The sequence below is a fragment of the Ylistrum balloti genome, unplaced genomic scaffold (assembly GCF_031769215.1).
Source record: "Ylistrum balloti isolate Yb309-2 unplaced genomic scaffold, AGI_CSIRO_Ybal_v1 Utg369596, whole genome shotgun sequence".
Classification (NCBI taxonomy): domain Eukaryota; kingdom Metazoa; phylum Mollusca; class Bivalvia; order Pectinida; family Pectinidae; genus Ylistrum; species Ylistrum balloti.
The window spans coordinates 160001-181149 of record NW_026781879.1 but is presented as its reverse complement, the minus strand read 5'-3'; the positions used below and the strand labels follow the sequence as shown (position 1 = coordinate 181149).

The 21149-nt window shown below is 38.6% G+C and overlaps 1 protein-coding gene across 1 annotated transcript in view; it reads left to right on the top strand.

Annotated features, from left to right (window-relative positions):
- LOC132545356 (diacylglycerol kinase iota-like) overlaps positions 1–21149 on the top strand; it is a 108687-nt gene that overhangs the window by 30764 nt on the left and 56774 nt on the right. The window contains exons 9-16 of the mRNA XM_060209038.1: positions 2632–2784; positions 9740–9978; positions 11235–11409; positions 12797–13013; positions 13362–13417; positions 14432–14494; positions 15426–15499; positions 15802–15910. Coding sequence (XP_060065021.1) covers positions 2632–2784; positions 9740–9978; positions 11235–11409; positions 12797–13013; positions 13362–13417; positions 14432–14494; positions 15426–15499; positions 15802–15910 — 1086 coding nt within the window. The remainder of the gene's footprint in view (positions 1–2631; positions 2785–9739; positions 9979–11234; positions 11410–12796; positions 13014–13361; positions 13418–14431; positions 14495–15425; positions 15500–15801; positions 15911–21149) is intronic.

The following is a 21149-nucleotide window of genomic DNA, read 5'->3' as shown; positions in this document are numbered from 1 at the left end:
AGAGTCAATCAAGTCAAGACAACCAGAATCAATAATACCCTGACAACCAGAGTCAATCAAGACTTAACACCCCGACAACCAGAGTCAGTCAAGACTTAATACCCTGACAACCAGAGTCAAGACTCCCTGACAACCAGAATCAATTTAACACCCTGACAACCAGAGTCAGTCAAGACTTAATACCCTGACAACCAGAGTCAATCAAGACTTAATACCCAGACAACCAGAGTCAGTCAAGACTTAATACCCTGACAACCAGAGTCAGTCAAGACTTAATACCCTGACAACCAGAGTCAGTCAAGACTTAATACCCTGACAACCAGAGTCAATCAAGACTTAATACCCAGACAACCAGAGTCAGTCAAGACTTAATACCCTGACAACCAGAGTCAGTCAAGACTTAATACCCTGACAACCAGAGTCAGTCAAGACTTTATACCCTGACAACCAGAGTCAGTCAAGACTTAATACCCTGACAACCAGAGTCAGTCAAGACTTAATACCCTGACAACCAGAGTCAGTCAAGATTTAATCCCCTGACAACCCGAGTCAATCAAGACTTAACACCCAGACAACCAGAGTCAATCAAGACTTAACACCCAGACAACCCGAGTCAATCAAGACTTAACACCCTGACAACCAGAGTCAATCAAGACTTAACACCCAGACAACCAGAATCAAACAAGACTTAACACCCTGACAACCAGAGTCAGTCAAGACTTAATACCCTGACAACCAGAGTCAATCAAGACTTAATACCCAGACAACCAGAGTCAGTCAAGACTTAATACCCTGACAACCAGAGTCAGTCAAGACTTAATACCCTGACAACCAGAGTCAGTCAAGACTTAATACCCAGACAACCAGAATCAATCAAGACTTAACACCCTGACAACCAGAGTCAGTCAAGACTTAATACCCTGACAACCAGAGTCAGTCAAGACTTAATACCCTGACAACCAGAGTCAGTCAAGATTTAATCCCCTGACAACCAGAGTCAATCAAGACTTAACACCCAGACAACCTGAGTCAATCAAGACTTAACACCCTGACAACCAGAGTCAATCAAGACTTAATACCCTGACAACCAGAGTCAGTCAAGACTTAATACCCTGACAACCAGAGTCAATCAAGACTTAATACCCTGACAACCAGAGTCAGTCAAGACTTAATACCCTGACAACCAGAGTCAGTCAAGACTTAATACCCTGACAACCAGGTGAAATCAAGACTTAATACCCTGACAACCGGAGTCAATCAAGACTTAACACAAAGACAACCGGAGTTAATCAAGACTTAACACCAAGACAACCAGAGTTAATCAAGACTTAACACCAAGACAACATGAGTTAATCAAGACTTAACACCCAGACAACCAGAGTCAATCAAGACTTAATACCCTGACAACCAGAGTCAATCAAGACTTAACACCCAGACAACCAGAGTCAATCAAGACTTAATGGTTCCCGATACAGTGAGTGTTTAGAAGATTTTAGTGGGTATATACACAGTCTGTAAAGTCCAGATACAGTGAGTGTTTAGATTTCAGTGGGTATAAACACAGTCTGTAAAGTCCAGATACAGTGAGTGTTTAGATTTCAGTGGGTATATACACAGTCTGTAAAGTCCAGATACAGTGAGTGTTTAGATTTCAGTGGGTATATACACAGTCTGTAAAGTCCAGATACAGTGAGTGTTTAGATTTCAGTGGGTATATACACAGTCTGTAAAGTCCAGATACAGTGAGTGTTTAGATTTCAGTGGGTATATACACAGTCTGTAAAGTCCAGATACAGTGAGTGTTTAGATTTCAGTGGGTATATACACAGTCTGTAAAGTCCAGATACAGTGAGTGTTTAGATTTCAGTGGGTATATACACAGTCTGTAAAGTCCAGATACAGTGAGTGTTTAGATTTCAGTGGGTATAAACACAGTCTGTAAAGTCCAGATACAGTGAGTGTTTAGATTTCAGTGGGTATATACACAGTCTGTAAAGTCCAGATACAGTGAGTGTTTAGAAGATTTTAGTGGGTATATACACAGTCTGTAAAGTCCAGATACAGTGAGTGTTTAGATTTTAGTGGGTATATACACAGTCTGTAAAGTCCAGATACAGTGAGTGTTTAGATTTCAGTGGGTATATACACAGTCTGTAAAGTCCAGATACAGTGAGTGTTTAGATTTCAGTGGGTATATACACAGTCTGTAAAGTCCAGATACAGTGAGTGTTTAGAAGATTTTAGTGGGTATATACACAGTCTGTAAAGTCCAGATACAGTGAGTGTTTAGATTTCAGTGGGTATATACACAGTCTGTAAAGTCCAGATACAGTGAGTGTTTAGAAGATTTTAGTGGGTATATACAGTCTGTAAAGTCCAGATACAGTGAGTGTTTAGAAGATTTTAGTGGGTATATACACAGTCTGTAAAGTCCAGATACAGTGAGTGTTTAGAAGATTTTAGTGGGTATATACACAGTCTGTAAAGTCCAGATACAGTGAGTGTTTAGATTTTAGTGGGTGTAGACACAGTCTGTTAGATAAAATGGATGTAGAGGAAGTAATGATAAACAAACACAAGATAGAGCAGGAGTATTAGAAAAGGATTTTAACATTGGATTTGACATTGTAGGAGATCATTGCCATCAGCTGTTCCTGGTGTAAGGCCGCGTACCACAACAAAGTGTCCTGTTTTATGATGCAGCAGATAGAGGAGCAGTGTACCCTGGGGCCCCATCAGGCTCTCATTGTACCACCATCTTGGATCATCAAACTACCAAAGAAAGTAAGCCTCCAACAGTTGTCAGTGTGACCTGTTCTTTGTCACTTTCTAGTAATGGCTGGTCTGTCACTTTCCAAAAATGGTCAGTGTGACCTATTCTGTGTCACTTTACATAGTGTTCAATGTGACATACTCTCTGTCACTTTCCAATAGTGGCTCATCCATGTGACCAATTCTGTCACTTTACATAGTGCTCAATGTGACAAACTCTCTGTCACTTTCCAATAGTGACTTGTTAATGTGACAAACTCTCTGTCACTTTCCAATAGTGACTTGTCAGTGTGACCTATTCTCTGCTTGTCAGTGTGACCTATTCTCTGTCACTTTCCAAAAGTGACTTGTCAATGTGACATACTCTCTGCCACTTTTCAATAGTGACTTGTATATGTGACCTGTTCTTTGTCACTTTCTGATAGTGTTAGGTCGATGTGACCTATTCTCTGTGACTTTTTGAAGAACTTGAAGATTTTACGGGTAAAGTGTTTCTCATATGCTAAATCTTTATTTATGCAATCAGCAGTCAAGCATTATTTTGAAGGGAAGATTGTCTGTGTTAAGATTGTCTGTGTTAAGGGAAGATTGTCTGTGTTAAGGGAAGATTGTCTATGTTAAGATTGTCTATGTCTGTGTTAAGAGAAGATTGTCTGTGTTAAGGGAAGATTGTCTGCATTAAGAGAAGATTGTCTGTTTTAAGGGAAGATTGTCTGTGTTAAGGGAAGATTGTCTGTGTTAAGAGAAGATTGTCTGTGTTAAGAGAAGATTGTCTGTGTTAAGATTGTCTGTGTTAAGGGAAGATTGTCTGTGTTAAGGGAAGATTGTCTATGTTAAGATTGTCTATGTCTGTGTTAAGAGAAGATTGTCTGTGTTAAGGGAAGATTGTCTGTGTTAAGAGAAGATTGTCTGTTTTAAGGGAAGATTGTCTGTGTTAAGGGAAGATTGTCTGTGTTAAGAGAAGATTGTCTGTGTTAAGGGAAGATTGTCTGTGTTAAGAGAAGATTGTCTGTGTTAAGATTGTCTGTGTTAAGGGAAGATTGTCTATGTTAAGGGAAGATTGTCTGCATTAAGAGAAGATTGTCTGTTTTAAGGGAAGATTGTCTGTGTTAAGGGAAGATTGTCTGTGTTAAGAGAAGATTGTCTGTGTTAAGATTGTCTGTGTTAAGGGAAGATTGTCTGTGTTAAGGGAAGATTGTCTATTTTAAGAGAAGATTGTCTGTGTTAAGAGAAGATTGTCTGTGTTAAGGGAAGATTGTCTGTGTTAAGAGAAGATTGTCGGTGTTAAGGGAAGATTGTCTGTTTTAAGGGAAGATTGTCTGTGTTAAGATTGTCTGTGTTAAGGGAAGATTGTCTATGTTAAGGGAAGATTGTCTGCATTAAGAGAAGATTGTCTGTTTTAAGGGAAGATTGTCTGTGTTAAGGGAAGATTGTCTGTGTTAAGAGAAGATTGTCTGTGTTAAGATTGTCTGTGTTAAGGGAAGATTGTCTGTGTTAAGGGAAGATTGTCTATTTTAAGAGAAGATTGTCTGTGTTAAGAGAAGATTGTCTGTGTTAAGGGAAGATTGTCTGTGTTAAGAGAAGATTGTCGGTGTTAAGAGAAGATTGTCTGTGTTAAGAGAAGATTGTCGGTGTTAAGAGAAGATTGTCTGTGTTAAGAGAAGATTGTCGGTGTTAAGGGAAGATTGTCTGTGTTAAGAGAAGATTGTCTGTGTTAAGAGAAGATTGTCTGTGTTAAGGGAAGATTGTCTGTGTTAAGAGAAGATTGTCGGTGTTAAGAGAAGATTGTCTGTGTTAAGAGAAGATTGTCGGTGTTAAGAGAAGATTGTCTGTGTTAAGAGAAGATTGTCGGTGTTAAGGGAAGATTGTCTGTGTTAAGAGAAGATTGTCTGTGTTAAGGGAAGATTGTCTGTGTTACTATTTTGTTAGTTCAGATTTAATAAATAGACCTCAGTATAAATACATTGGCAAAACACTGACTGCTGTTATATTGTGAATCTTTGTAAAATCCTGTTTGCTTTTTAAATTTCATAACGTTGTCAGGGCAATAAAAATTGTAGCTACTTAATTCACAGCTTTCTGTACTTCTATGTATGTCACCTCAAGGTAAAACCTCATCGATTCTTATCCCAGAGGACACTCTGCGGAAGTCTGTTGACATGAACTTGCTTATGTTGAGTTTCACGAGCAGATTTGCCTTGGGGATAACTTGGAATTAGACACAGTTTCTAATAGAACAGATTTTGCCAACTAAAATTTGTCCTACCTATCGTCCAGGTGATAAATTAAGTGGAAGCTTCCTGTCCCATGAGCCTATAATGTTGCCATGGAAACAAATAAAATGAGCCATATTAAGTTTCTAGAGCTTGAAGCTTGGAGCTGTGTATCTCATCAGTGTAAATATACATGTTCTTATTGACAAGGAAATCTAAGTGACACAGAGGAATGAGTATATTCTTAAGACAAAAAAATTATGCAAAGCAGGTTATTGACTTGTGTACTCCATATAATACAACTGTAAATCATATATATATATAAATATACTCATAGTTTACTGATGTAATAGTACAGTATTATGCACTGTTAGGTAATAGTTATCATGTTTATGTTAACACTAAAGCACTGCATTCTCTCCATCACTGTATGACCATTTTAACTCTAAAGCACTGCATTCTCTCCATCACTGTATGACCATTTTAACTCTAAAGCAGTGCATGCCCTCCATCACTGTATGACCATGTTAACACTAAAGCAGTGCATGCCCTCCATCACTGTATGACCATGTTAACACTAAAGCAGTGCATGCCCTCCATCACTGTATGACCATGTTAACACTAAAGCAGTGCATGCCCTCCATCACTGTATGACCAGTCATATGTTAACACTAAAGCAGTGCATTCTCTCTATCACTGTATGACCAGTCATATGTTAACACTAAAGCAGTGCATGCCCTCCATCACTGTATGACCATGTTAACACTAAAGCAGTGCATGCCCTCCATCACTGTATGACCAGTCATATGTTAACACTAAAGCAGTGCATGCCCTCCATCACTGTATGACCAGTCATATGTTAACACTAAAGCAGTGCATGCCCTCCATCACTGTATGACCAGTCATATGTTAACACTAAAGCAGTGCATGCCCTCCATCACTGTATGACCATGTTAACACTAAAGCAGTGCATGCCCTCCATCACTGTATGACCAGTCATATGTTAACACTAAAGCAGTGCATGCCCTCCATCACTGTATGACCAGTCATATGTTAACACTAAAGCAGTGCATGCCCTCCATCACTGTATGACCAGTCATATGTTAACACTAAAGCAGTGCATGCCCTCCATCACTGTATGACCAGTCATATGTTAACACTAAAGCAGTGCATGCCCTCCATCACTGTATGACCAGTCATATGTTAACACTAAAGCAGTGCATGCCCTCCATCACTGTATGACCAGTCATATGTTAACACTAAAGCAGTGCATGCCCTCCATCACTGTATGACCAGTCATATGTTAACACTAAAGCAGTGCATGCCCTCCATCACTGTATGACCAGTCATATGTTAACACTAAAGCAGTGCATGCCCTCCATCACTGTATGACCAGTCATATGTTAACACTAAAGCAGTGCATGCCCTCCATCACTGTATGACCAGTCATATGTTAACACTAAAGCAGTGCATGCCCTCCATCACTGTATGACCAGTCATATGTTAACACTAAAGCAGTGCATGCCCTCTATCACTGTATGACCAGTCATATGTTAACACTAAAGCAGTGCATGCCCTCCATCACTGTATGACCAGTCATATGTTAACACTAAAGCAGTGCATGCCCTCCATCACTGTATGACCAGTCATATGTTAACACTAAAGCAGTGCATGCCCTCCATCACTGTATGACCAGTCAGATGTTAACACTAAAGCAGTGCATGCCCTCCATCACTGTATGACCAGTCATATGTTGTTATAACAAGAGACAGTGGTCTAATGCATACACAGTGCAGAGTTTAGACATCCTCCAGTTAACAAGTTTAAAAATCTATAAATCAGAAATGATCAAGTTTAGCCTTTGGATCATTCTGTATTGAGGTCAATATGAAAAGGAATTCACTGCTTGATGACTAAAGCACTTGTTCATCAGTAAAATGGTCTCTAACAGATGTTTTCTCTGGGATAATATCTCCATTACAGAGTGGTCCCTTAAGTAACCTCATTACATATATATAGTACTTTGAGTTAAATTTCACTTAAATGTATTTCCACTTTCACGTTTAACAATGAGGTGTTTTCCAACAAGACAGGTCTGTTTATTAACTCACTTGGCCTGAAGGAGCCTATGCCATACTGCGAGCATTTGTTGTCATCCATTGCCTGTCTGTCAACTTTTTCTACAAAATGTTAATATTCATGAATGACTGAGCAGATTGTTACTAAATTTGGTCAAAAGCATCCTTGTGGGAAGCAGAGCAAATTTTTATAAATGATGGATTTCAGTCACCGGGGGCCACAGTAAGTGAGTGAAGGGCAATCAATTTTGGCTCCCTTGACCCATTAGGGGAAATAGGGCAGATTATGTAAAATCCTATTCCTCTGGTAGCTATGATTGTATATAGTCCAAATCTGATCTGAAGCATCTCGACAGAATTGGAATCAGTTTTGTAAAACCCATGTATCTGGTTCCGTTTGGATGGGAGGGTTAGGACCCATTGGAAATGGGAATAGAGCAAATTCTTTAAAATTCTTTTTCTGTAGGAAATTCCGTCTCCGTTCTTTAGAATTCTTTTTCTGTAGGAAATTCCCGTCTCCGTTCTTTAGAATTCTTTTTCTGTAGGAAATTCCCGTCTCCGTTCTTTAGAATTCTTTTTCTGTAGGAAATCCCGTCTCCGTTCTTTAGAATTCTTTTTCTGTAGGAAATTCCGTCTCCGTTCTTTAGAATTCTTTTTCTGTAGGAAATTCCGTCTCCGTTCTTTAGAATTCTTTTTCTGTAGGAAATTCCGTCTCCGTTCTTTAGAATTCTTTTTCTGTAGGAAATTCCGTCTCCGTTCTTTAGAATTCTTTTTCTGTAGGAAATTCCGTCTCCGTTCTTTAGAATTCTTTTTCTGTAGGAAATTCTGTCTCAGTTTGGTACAAATTGTTTGTCTCATCCCTTGAGGACAGATATACTGTATGTTGTGTTTAAATATCAAATTTCTTTTCCTTTCGTTTGGATGGAATAATTTTAGCCAAACAAAGCCAAGTGGGCGATACATGCCCTATGTGCCTCTTGTTGGTGTCTGAAATACTTGTGCTGAATAGGTCCTCTTCTTTATTAATATTGTAAGGTTCATAGTAGATACTGATCAAGGGATGGAAATAAAATACTTTACACTGCTAATAACAAGTAAATGATTTCTGGTTTGTTTAGTATGAAGTACAACCAGGCACATTCCTGGTCCAGTAACCACCGTGATGTCATACTGCACTAACCCCTACTAATTTGGACTGATGTATTGGTTTATGGTGTGTTTTCATGGTGTCATTATTTTTCCTCGATGACAATATACGTTCATACTGTATAATACATGTAAGAAGCCCAAAGATTTCTTTGGTTCGTTTTTAGCCAGCTGTTATTGATCCTGAAACAAGTGTTAATACTTCAGTTACACACCATACATATTTCAATCTCTTTGTCCAGACATTTGGGATTTTAACAAACATTTAGAGTCACGACTTTTTCAGATTTATGTGAGAACAAACACTTCAAAACATTGAACGCTGACATTGTTGAATAATTATGAGAGTGCAAGGTCTGTCTGGTCTGTCTGTCTGTCTGTCTTAATCACCCACTTGTTGTACTTAAACTATGTCAGAAACAGTCGCAGTTCAAAACTGTCAGGAGCATAGGAAATGAACCACAGCACACAGAAACAACCCACTGTAACAACTCATTGTTACAACCCACAGAAACAACCCACTGTTACAACTCACTGTTACAACCCATAGAAACAACCCACAGAAAAAGCCCACTGTTACAACCCAATATGACAACCCACTGTTACAACCCACAGAAACAACCCACTGTTACAACTCACTGTTCAAACCCACAGAAAAGACCCAATGTGACAACTCACTGTTACAACCCACTGTTACAACCCAATATGACAATCCACAGTTACAACCCACAGAAATAACCCAATGTGACAACTCACTGTTACAACCCACTGTTACAACCCAATATGACAACTCACAGTTACAACCCACAGAAAAGACCCAATGTGACAACTCACTGTTACAACCCACTGTTACAACCCAGTATGACAACTCACAGTTACAACCCACAGAAAAGACCCAATATGACAATCCACAGTTACAACCCACAGAAATAACCCAATGTGACAACTCACTGTTACAACCCACTGTTACAACCCAATATAACAACCCACTGTTAACAACCCACACAAATGACCCAATGTGACAACTCACTCTTACAACTCACTGTTACAACCCAATATGACAACCCACTGTTACAACCCACAGAAATAACCAAATGTGACAACTGTTAAAACAAACTGTAACAACCCACAACCCACTGTAACAGCCCACTGTAACAAGCCATTGTAATAACCCACTGTGACAACCCATTGTTACAACCCACTATAACAACTCACTGTTACAACCCTCTTTTACAACTCATTGTATCAACCCTTTTTGACAACCCATTGTTGCAACCCACTGTTACAACCCACTGTTACAACCCAGTGTAACAACCCATTGTTACAACCATCTTCGACATCCATATAGAAATCCCTCAAGACAAGTAAGGTGACAACCAATTGTGGTAACAGTGTAGAAAATCCATAATGGTAATGTTTATTGCACTGTAACCATATAACTTAAATCTGACAGGCGTGATTTATGATGTAGTGATGCTATGTATAACATTGTAACACAGGCTTAATACTTTCATTAATTAAAATTTTCAGGGTTCTTTCAAATCATCTTTACGAAAGAAAAGGCGATCTTCTGTGAAGAAAAAGAAAAATAAAGATGACAATCGTCATTTCATTATAAAACCCATCCCTTCACCTCTTCTGAAGCCTTTACTTGTGTTTATCAATCCAAAGAGTGGTGGCAATCAGGGAACAAAAATCATGCACAAGTTTAACTGGTGGCTCAACCCCCGCCAAGTGTTTGACTTAAGCCAGGGAGGACCAAAGCCTGGGTAGGTACACAAGTTTAACTGGTGGCTCAACCCCCGCCAAGTGTTTGACTTAAGCCAGGGAGGACCAAAGCCTGGGTAGGTACACAAGTTTAACTGGTGGCTCAACACCCGCCAAGTGTTTGACTTAAGCCAGGGAGGACCAAAGTCTGGGTAGGTACACAAGTTTAACTGGTGGCTCAACCCCCGCCAAGTGTTTGACTTAAGCCAGGGAGGACCAAAGCCTGGGTAGGTACACAAATTTAACTGGTGGCTCAACACCAACCAAGTGTTTGACTTAAGCCAGGGAGGACCAAAGCCTGGGTAGGTACACAAGTTTAACTGGTGGCTCAACCCCTGCCAAGTGTTTGACTTAAGCCAGGGAGGACCAAAGCCTGGGTAGGTACACAAATTTAACTGGTGGCTCAACACCAACCAAGTGTTTGACTTAAGCCAGGGAGGACCAAAGCCTGGGTAGGTACACAAATTTAACTGGTGGCTCAACCCCTGCCAAGTGTTTGACTTAAGCCAGGGAGGACCAAAGCCTGGGTAGGTACACAAATTTAACTGGTGGCTCAACACCAACCAAGTGTTTGACTTAAGCCAGGGAGGACCAAAGCCTGGGTAGGTACACAAGTTTAACTGGTGGCTCAACCCCTGCCAAGTGTTTGACTTAAGCCAGGGAGGACCAAAGCCTGGGTAGGTACACAAGTTTAACTGGTGGCTCAACCCCCGCCAAGTGTTTGACTTAAGCCAGGGAGGACCAAAGCCTGGGTAGGTACACAAATTTAACTGGTGGCTCAACACCAACCAAGTGTTTGACTTAAGCCAGGGAGGACCAAAGCCTGGGTAGGTACACAAGTTTAACTGGTGGCTCAACACCAACCAAGTGTTTGACTTAAGCCAGGGAGGACCAAAGCCTGGGTAGGTACACAAGTTTAACTGGTGGCTCAACACCAACCAAGTGTTTGACTTAAGCCAGGGAGGACCAATACTGTGATAAGTCTAGTTGAATTTATTTGTGGTGGAGATGTGATATAAATCCTATAAATGTAGATTTATCTTGATACCAATGAAATATTTGTACAGCGACAATTATGGCATTATAAGTGATGTAGGTGACAGTGTTTTGGCTAGACAGTTTTACCATCAAACTAGTACATGTACCTTTATCATTGTTTTCTTGGTCATTCTCTAAACAAGCTACCACACAACATTATTTCATTACTTCAGTATTTAATTATTATGACAGACACTGATATAGACAGCCTCTATTACAGACTGGACCTTTATAAAAAAGTGCCTAACCTGAGAATTCTGGCGTGTGGTGGAGATGGCACAGTCGGTTGGATCTTATCTGTGATAGATAGCCTGGGGTTGGATCCCCCACCCCCAGTGGCCATCATGCCTTTGGGGACAGGAAATGACCTGTCACGTACACTCAACTGGGGTGGGGTATGTATAGACATTATGTTTTAGATTTAACTCATTTGTGTTAAATGTATATGCTTATTGTGTATTTCATGTATAATAATGTAGTTAATGTGTACTAAATGTGTACTTAATGTGTGGTTATGGTGTACTTCATGTGTGGTTATTGTGTACTTCATGTGTAGTTATTGTGTACTTCATGCGTACTTAATGTGTACTTCATGTGTGGTTATTGTGTACTTTATGTGTGGTTATTGTGTACTTAATGTGTACTTCATGTGTACTTCATGTGTGGATATTGTGTACTTCATGCATACTTAATGTGTACTTCATGTGTGGTTATTGTGTACTTCATGCGTACTTAATGTGTATTGTGTACTTAATGTGTACTTCACGTGTGGATATTGTGTACTTCATGTGTGGTTATTGTGTACTTCATGTGTAGTTATTGTGTACTTCATGTGTACTTAATGTGTACTTCATGTGTGGATATTGTGTACTTCATGAGTGGTTGTTGTGTACTTCCTGTGTAGTTATTGTGTACTTGATGTGTGGTTATTGTGTACTTCATGTGTGGATATTGTGTACTTCATGTGTACTTAATGTGTACTTCATGTGTGGATATTGTGTACTTCATGTGTGGATATTGTGTACTTCATGTGTGGTTATTGTGTACTTCATGTTTGGATATTGTGTACTTCATGTGTACTTAATGTGTACTTCATGTGTAGTTATTGTGTACTTCATGCGTACTTAATGTGTATTGTGTACTTAATGTGTACTTCATGTGTGGATATTGTGTACTTCATGTGTGGTTATTGTGTACTTCATGTGTAGTTATTGTGTACTTCATGCGTACTTATTGTGTACTTCATGTGTGGATATTGTGTACTTCATGTGTGGTTGTTGTGTACTTCCAGTGTAGTTATTGTGTACTTGATGTGTGGTTATTGTGTACTTCATGTGTGGATATTGTGTACTTCATGTGTACTTAATGTGTACTTCATGTGTGGATATTGTGTACTTCATGTGTGGATATTGTGTACTTCATGTGTGGTTATTGTGTACTTCATGTTTGGATATTGTGTACTTCATGTGTACTTAATGTGTACTTCATGTGTAGTTATTGTGTACTTCATGCGTACTTAATGTGTACTTCATGTGTGGTTATTGTGTACTTTATGTGTGGTTATTGTGTACTTAATGTGTACTTCATGTGTACTTCATGTGTGGATATTGTGTACTTCCTGTGCGGTTATTGTGTACTTCATGTATAGTTATTGTGTACTTCATGTGTAGTTATTGTGTGCTTCTTGTGTAGTTAGTGTATACTTCATTACAGGTGCTATAAATGATCCAAAGATCCAGTTTTTGATGGTAGTTTAAATGTTATAAATGATATTTGATATAGGGGTATGCCGATGAGCCTATCACGAAGCTCCTAAGTTATGTGGAGGAAGGACAAATAGTACAGCTTGACAGGTGGAATGTAGATGTGCGGCCAAACGTTGAAGGAGAAGTGGATGGTGAAGAGTGTGTCACAGACCAGCTTCCCCTCAAAATATTCAACAACTACTTCAGTCTTGGTGCTGATGCCCACGTAGCCTTGGAGTTCCACGAGTCCCGAGGTACGAGACCAGCTTGAGGGGGTTTATATAAGAATCATGTCTTATGTCTACAGATCTGATTGCCCACCTAGGTGAACTAGTCCAGCTTGAGTGGATATTTATTGGAATCATGTCTGTCTGACCATCCATCAAAGATTTTAAGCACAATTCCTTTTAAAGCAATTGTTGGATTTTCATGGGTAGTTTTCATGACATACTGTTTGAGGCATCATGAAAAAGAAGTCTCTGATAACAGACATGGAACTTTTGTTTTTAAGTTTGAGCTACGTAATCTCTCTTCTGATATAAAAAGTATATCATGTCACATTACTACATTATCTTAACTGTTCATTACGTTGTTATTTTCAGAGGCAAATCCAGAAAAATTCAATAGTCGCTTTTGGAACAAAATGTTTTATGCAGGGGTAAGTATGCACATGTGATTTTACTGCTTAGCAATATTCTGTATATATACCGGGGTAAGCACATGTGATTTTACTGCTTAGTGATATCTGTATATATACCGGTGTAAGCACATGTCATTTTACTGCTTAGTGATATCTGTATATATACCGGGGTAAGCACATGTCATTTTAATGCTAAGCAATATTCTGTATATATACCGGGGTAAGCACATGTCATATTACTGCTTAGTGATATCTGTATATATACCGGGGTAAGCACATGTCATTTTAATGCTAAGCAATATTCTGTATATATACCGGGGTAAGCACATGTCATTTTACTGCTTAGTGATATCTGTATATATACCGGGGTAAGCACATGTGATTTTACTGCTTAGTGATATCTGTATATATACCGGGGTAAGCACATGTCATTTTACTGCTTAGTGATATCTGTATATATACCGGGGTAAGCACATGTCATTTTACTGCTTAGTGATATCTGTATATATACCGGGGTAAGCACATGTCATTTTACTGCTTAGTGATATCTGTATATATACCGGGGTAAGCACATGTGATTTTACTGCTTAGTGATATCTGTATATATACCGGGGTAAGCACATGTCATTTTACTGCTTAGTGATATCTGTATATATACCGGGGTAAGCACATGTCATTTTACTGCTTAGTGATATCTGTATATATACCGGGGTAAGCACATGTCATTTTACTGCTTAACAATATTCTGTATATATGCAGGAAAATACCTTCTGTATTTGGTGTTTCAGTATAGCATTGTGATATCTGTATATATTACTGCTTACTGCTTAACAATATTCTGTATATATGCAGGAAAATACCTTCTGTATTTATATTTAGGCACATTGTTGTTAAATTCATTTCCTTTGATACTATATTTTATGTATTGCTTACAATGAATCAAAAAAAATTTTCCTAAATATACAAAACCATAATTGATTAAATATATAGATACACATTGGGTAATAAAAAACATGGTATCTGATGTTTCAGGCTGGTGGGAGAGATATGCTCAAAAGAAGTTGGAAAGGTTTAGCGGATCATATTCAACTTATCGTAAGTAGATTAGCAAACCAGTGCAACTAAATTGATAGAAGACCCACAATCCATGTTGAATTATAATGTCTCTCAATCAATGTTGAATTTTAATGTTCAGTAGACTCATAATCAATGTTGAATTTTAATGTCCTGTAGACTCTCAATTCATGTTGAATTTTAATGTCCTGTAGACTCTCAATTCATGTTGAATTTTAATGTCCTGTAGACTCTCAATTCATGTTGAATTTTAATGTCCTGTAGACTCTCAATTCATGTTGAATTTTAATGTCCTGTAGACTCTCAATTCATGTTGAATTTTAATGTTCAGTAGACTTAAAATCAATGTTGAATTTTAATGTCCTGTAGACTCTCAATTCATGTTGAATTTTAATGTCCTGTTGACTCTCAATTCATGTTGAATTTTAATATCCTGTAGACTCTCAATTCATGTTGAATTTTAATGTCCTGTAGACTCTCAATTCATGTTGAATTTTAATGTCCTGTAGACTCTCAATTCATGTTGAATTTTAATGTCCTGTAGACTCTCAATTCATGTTGAATTTTAATGTCCTGTTGACTCTCAATTCATGTTGAATTTTAATGTCCTGTAGACTCTCAATTCATGTTGAATTTTAATGTCCTGTAGACTCTCAATTCATGTTGAATTTTAATGTCCTGTAGACTCTCAATTCATGTTGAATTTTAATGTCCTGTAGACTCTCAATTCATGTTGAATTTTAATGTCCTGTTGACTCTCATTTCATGTTGAATTTTAATGTCCTGTAGACTCATAATCAATGTTGATTTAATAGACTCACTATCATGTTGAATTTTAGTTGATAGCAGTAACTCATATAAAACTTGTATCTATAGAGGAGGGATACTCTTTGTTACAAATGTTGCATCTGTTTTGAGATAATTGGTTAATTCTGTGTGGTGTTTTTTCCAGTGTGATGGCAAGGATTTAACCATGAAAGTCCAGGAAATGAAATTACATTGTTTACTTTTTTTAAACATTCCAAGGTAATAGTTATTTAATGATAAAATATTGTTAATAAGTCATGATGTCTGTCAATAATCTGTACATGTTATTTGTATCCTATATAAATTTTATGTATATTTATACAAATATACCTGGTTAATTTACATATGTAGTTTGTGGTGTTAAAACTGACAAATAAAACAGTTAAAGTGAAAGTCAGAAGACCTGTTTTATATTTTATAGATGTTTAGATAATTCTACGTCTGATTAAGTACATAACATATTCTAAGTATATGCTGAAATATATTTTGACCTGTTTAATGTTGTTTTAAATTTTGTATAGATATGCTAGTGGTACTACACCATGGGGTAACCCTAACAGTCTGGGCTTTGAGCCCCAGCGACATGACGATGGATATCTGGAGGTGATAGGGTTCACTTACTCCTCTCTGGTAATTATTCCAGGAAGAAATTGAGAATATGAGGGATTGTATGAGGCTGTTATGTGTGGAGGTTAAGGGGAAGCTGAGGTGATCATGTAAGGGTAGTATCTGCAGGTATTGAGGGGAATCAAAAGGAATTATGTGAGGATAGTATAGGAGTGTTTTGGTTCATATGGCACAAAGTGCCATGAGCTTATGGAATGGTGATAATCCATCATTCATCCTTCAACTTCTTCTAGAAAAACGTAAACATCTACATGATGATATTTTGCCAGGAGGTACCTGGATTTCGGTGTGTTAAATTTTCCTCATGTGAATGACCTTGACCTAGGGTCAAATAAGTGAAAAACTTTAGTAATCTTCTTCTCTATGTTCCAAATGACCTAGAATCCTAACAATCCTTGGCATATTTAAGGTTAAAGAGGTCAAATATGTTTGAACATTTTGAAATCTGCTTCTGAAGATTCAAATCACCCAGAATCCAGATATTATACCAGTAGGTGCTTAGGATGGAAGGCTGTTATGCCAGGTATTGACCATGACAGTACTAAGCAAAGGTGGTGTTTGAGTTTTGCCTGGTATTGACCCTGACAGTGTTAAGTGAGAGTGGTATTTGAGTTTTGCCTGGTATTGACCCAGACAGTGTTGAGTGAGGGTGGTATTTGAGTTTTGCCTGGTATTGACCCGGACAGTGTTAAATGAGGGTGGTATTTGAATTTTTGCAAAGTATTGACCCTGACACAGTATTAAGTGAGGATGGTATGTGTGGTTGTCTTTCTCAACTAAAAACATTAGACGATTACTAAATTGAAGCAACTTCAAATTCTGAGATTTGAATCAGATATTTTAATCTATATAATTATATGTCTTTTTTTAAACTCTTCTTTGCTAAGATTTTAATATATTTAAGGTGTTAGTTTCTTGAAAGGTATTCCCGTTGGATACTCCAACCTGGAATTTTAACTCTACGGAAATGTTCTGTTTTTAAGGTTTAATGAGAAAGCTGTTTGACTGTGAGCATGTCTTGTGAAGCTAGATTAGATTTTCTTTTCGGATAATAAGTCTTACACTGCCAGTACAAATTAACTAAAGTTATGTATTATTCAGTGGTCTGTCTAGCTCATTTGTGTCTAGGCTATGTCATTTCTGAATTGAAGAAGACGTTTACATGAGTTTTTAACATAATTACTTTGAACACAGTTAGACCATGTGTCACATGCAGAATCATCAAAGTCAAGGTCACATTTTCTACTCTTTAACATCCAGACAGACTTTTAGGGCCAAGTGTCATATCAAAGCTGAAAGATGATTCAGACAGGCATCATATTGACTCAGACAGATGTTAGAGACAGGCATCATATTGACTCCGACAGATGTTAGAGACATGCATCATATTGACTCGGACAGATGATAGAGACATATATCATATTGACTCGGACAGATGTTAGAGACATATATCATATTGACTTGGGCAGATGATAATTACATGCATCATGTTGACTCAAACAGATGTTAGAGACATGCATTATATTGACTCCGACAGATGTTAGAGACATGCATCATATTGACTCGGACAGATGATAGAGACATATATCATATTGACTCGGACAGATGTTAGAGTCAGGCATCATGTTGACTCAAACAGATGTTAGAGACATGCATTATATTGACTCCGACAGATGTTAGAGACATGCATCATATTGACTCGGACAGATGATAGAGACATATATCATATTGACTCGGACAAATGTTAGAGTCAGGCATCATATTGACTCAGACAGATGTTAGAGACAGGCATCATATTGACTCGGACAGATGATAGATACATATATCTTTTTGACTCGGACAGATGTTAGAGACAGGCATCATATTGACTCGGACAGATGATAGATACATATATCGTATTGACTCGGACAGATGATAGATACATATATCATATTGACTCGGACAGATGTTAGAGTCAGGCATCATATTGACTCAGACAGATGTTAGAGACAGGCATCATATTGACTCTGACAGATGATAGATACATATATCGTATTGACTCGGACAGATGTTAGAGACAGGCATCATATTGACTCGGACAGATGTTAGAGACAGGCATCATATTGACTCGGACAGATGTTAGAGACAGGCATCATATTGACTCGGACAGATGTTAGAGACAGGCATCATATTGACTCGGACAGATGATAGAGACATATATCATATTGACTCGAACAGATGTTAGAGTCAGGCATCATATTGACTCGGACAATGTTGTGTGTGTGGATGGATTTGTGAATGTTGTGTGTGTGGATGGATGGATTTGTGAATGTTGTGTGTGTGGATGGATGGATTTGTGAATGTTGTGTGTGTGGATGGATGGATTTGTGAATGTTGTGTGTGTGGATGGATGGATTTGTGAATGTTGTGTGTGGATGGATGGATTTGTGAATGTTGTGTGTGGATGGATTTGTGAATGTTGTGTGTGTGGATGGATTTGTGAATGTTGTGTGTGTGGATTTGGATGTTGTGTTGTGATGATTTGTGAATGTTGTGTGTGTGGATGGATTTGTGAATGTTGTGTGTGTGGATGGATTTGTGAATGTTGTGTGTGTGTGGATGGATTTTGTGAATGTTGTGTGTGTGGATGGATTTGTGAATGTTGTGTGTGTGGATGGATGGATTTGTGAATGTTGTGTGTGGATGGATTTGTGTATGTTGTGTGTGGATGGATGGATTTGTGAATGTTGTGTGTGGATGGATTTGTGAATGTTGTGTGTGTGGATGGATGGATTTGTGAATGTTGTGTGTGTGGATGGATGGATTTGTGTGTGTGGATGGATGGATTTGTGAATGTTGTGTGTGTGGATGGATTTGTGAATGTTGTGTGTGTGGATGGATGGATTTGTGAATGTTGTGTGTGTGGATGGATGGATTTGTGAATGTTGTGTGTGTGGATGGATGGATTTGTGAATGTTTTGTGTGTGGATGGATGGATTTGTGAATGTTGTGTGTGTGGATGGATGGATTTGTGAATGTTGTGTGTGTGGATGGATTTGTGAATGTTGTGTGTGGATGGATTTGTGTATGTTGTATGTGTGGATGGAGGGATTTGTGAATGTTGTGTGTGTGGATGGATTTGTGAATGTTGTGTGTGTGGATGGATTTGTGAATGTTGTGTGTGTGGATGGATGGATTTGTGAATGTTGTGTGTGTTAATGGATTTGTGAATGTTGTGTGTGTGGATGGATTTGTGAATGTTGTGTGTGTGGATGGATGGATTTGTGAATGTTGTGTGGATGGATGGATTTGTGAATGTTGTGTGTGTGGATGGATGTGAATGTGTGTGTGTGGATTTTGTGAATGTGTGTGTGTGTGTGTGTGTGTGGATGGATGTGAATGTTGTGTGTGTGGAATGTTGTGTGTGTGTGTGATGGATGTTGTGTGTGTGGATGGATTTGTGAATGTTGTGTGTGTGGATGGATTTGTGAATGTTGTGTGTGTGGATGGATTTGTGAATGTTGTGTGTGTGTGTGGATGGATTTGTGAATGTTGTGTGTGTGGATGGATTTGTGAATGTTGTGTGTGTGGATGGATTTGTGAATGTTGTGTGTGGATGGATGGATTTGTGAATGTTGTGTGTGTGGATGGATGGATTTGTGAATGTTGTGTGTGTGGATGGATTTGTGAATGTTGTGTGTGTGGATGGATTTGTGAATGTTGTGTGTGTGAATGGATTTGTGAATGTTGTGTGTGTGGATGGATGGATTTGTGAATGTTGTGTGTGTGTGTGGATGGATGGATTTGTGAATGTTGTGTGTGTGGATGGATGGATTTGTGAATGTTGTGTGTGTGGATGGATGGATTTGTGAATGTTGCATGTGTGGATGGATTTGTGAATGTTGTGTGTGTGGATGGATGGATTTGTGAATGTTGTGTGTGTGTGGATGGATTTGTGAATGTTGTGTGTGTGGATGGATGGATTTGTGAATGTTGTGTGTGTGGATGGATTTGTGATTTGTGTGTGTGGAATGTTGTGTGTGTGTGATGGATGGATTTGTGAATGTTGTGTGTGTGGATGGCTGTGTGTGTGTGTGGATGGATGGATTTGTGAATGTTGTGTGTGTGGATGGATGGATTTGTGAATGTTGTGTGTGTGTGTGGATGGATTTGTGAATGTTGTGTGTGTGGATGGATGGATTTGTGAATGTTGTATGTGTTGATGGATGGATTTGTGAATGTTGTGTGTGTGGAATGTTGTGAATGTGTGTGTGTGTGGATGTTGTGTGTGTGAATGTTGTGTGTGTGTGTGTGTGGATGGATTGTGTGTGTGGATGTGATGTGTGTGTGTGTGGATGGATGGATTTGTGAATGTTGTGTGGATGGATTTGTGAATGTTGTGTGTGTGTGTTGATGGATTTGTGAATGTTGTGTGTGTGGATGGATTTGTGAATGTTGTGTGTGTGGATGGATTTGTGAATGTTGTGTGTGTGGATGGATGTGATTTGTGTGTGTGTGGATGTTGTGTGTGTGTGATGGATTTGTGAATGTTGTGTGTGTGTGTGTGATGGTGTGTGTGTGGATGGATTTGTGAATGTTGTGTGTGTGGATGGATTTGTGAATGTGTGTGTGTGTGGATTTGTGATGGTGTGTGTGGATGGATTTGTGAATGTTGTGTGTGTGGTTGGATGGTTTTGTGAATGTTGTGTGTGGGGTTGTATGGTTTTGTGTGTGTGTGTGTGGATGTTGTGTGTTGTGGTGTGGATGGATGTATTTGTGAATGTTGTGTGTGGATGGATTTTGTGTGTTGTGTGTGGATGGATGTGTGTGTGTGATGGATTTGTGAATGTGTGTGTGTGTGGATGGATTTGTGAATGTGTGTGTGTGATGGATGGATGTTGTGTGTGTGGATGTTGTGTGTGTGTGTGTGGATGGATTTGTGAATGTTGTGTGTGTGGATGGATGTGTGAATGTTGTGTGTGTGGATGGATGGATTTGTGAATGTTGTGTGTGATGGATGGATTTGTGGATGTTGTGTGTGTGGATGGAATGTGTGTGTGTGTGTGGATGGATTTGTGAATGTTGTGTGTGTGTGTGTGGATGGATTTGTGTGTGTGGATGGAATGTTGTGTGTGTGTGATGGATGGATTTGTGAATGTGTGTGTGTGTGATGGTGTGTGTGGATTTTGTGAATGTTGTGTGTGTGGATGGATTTGTGAATGTTGTGTGTGTGGATGTTTGTGTTGTGTGTGGATGTTGTTTC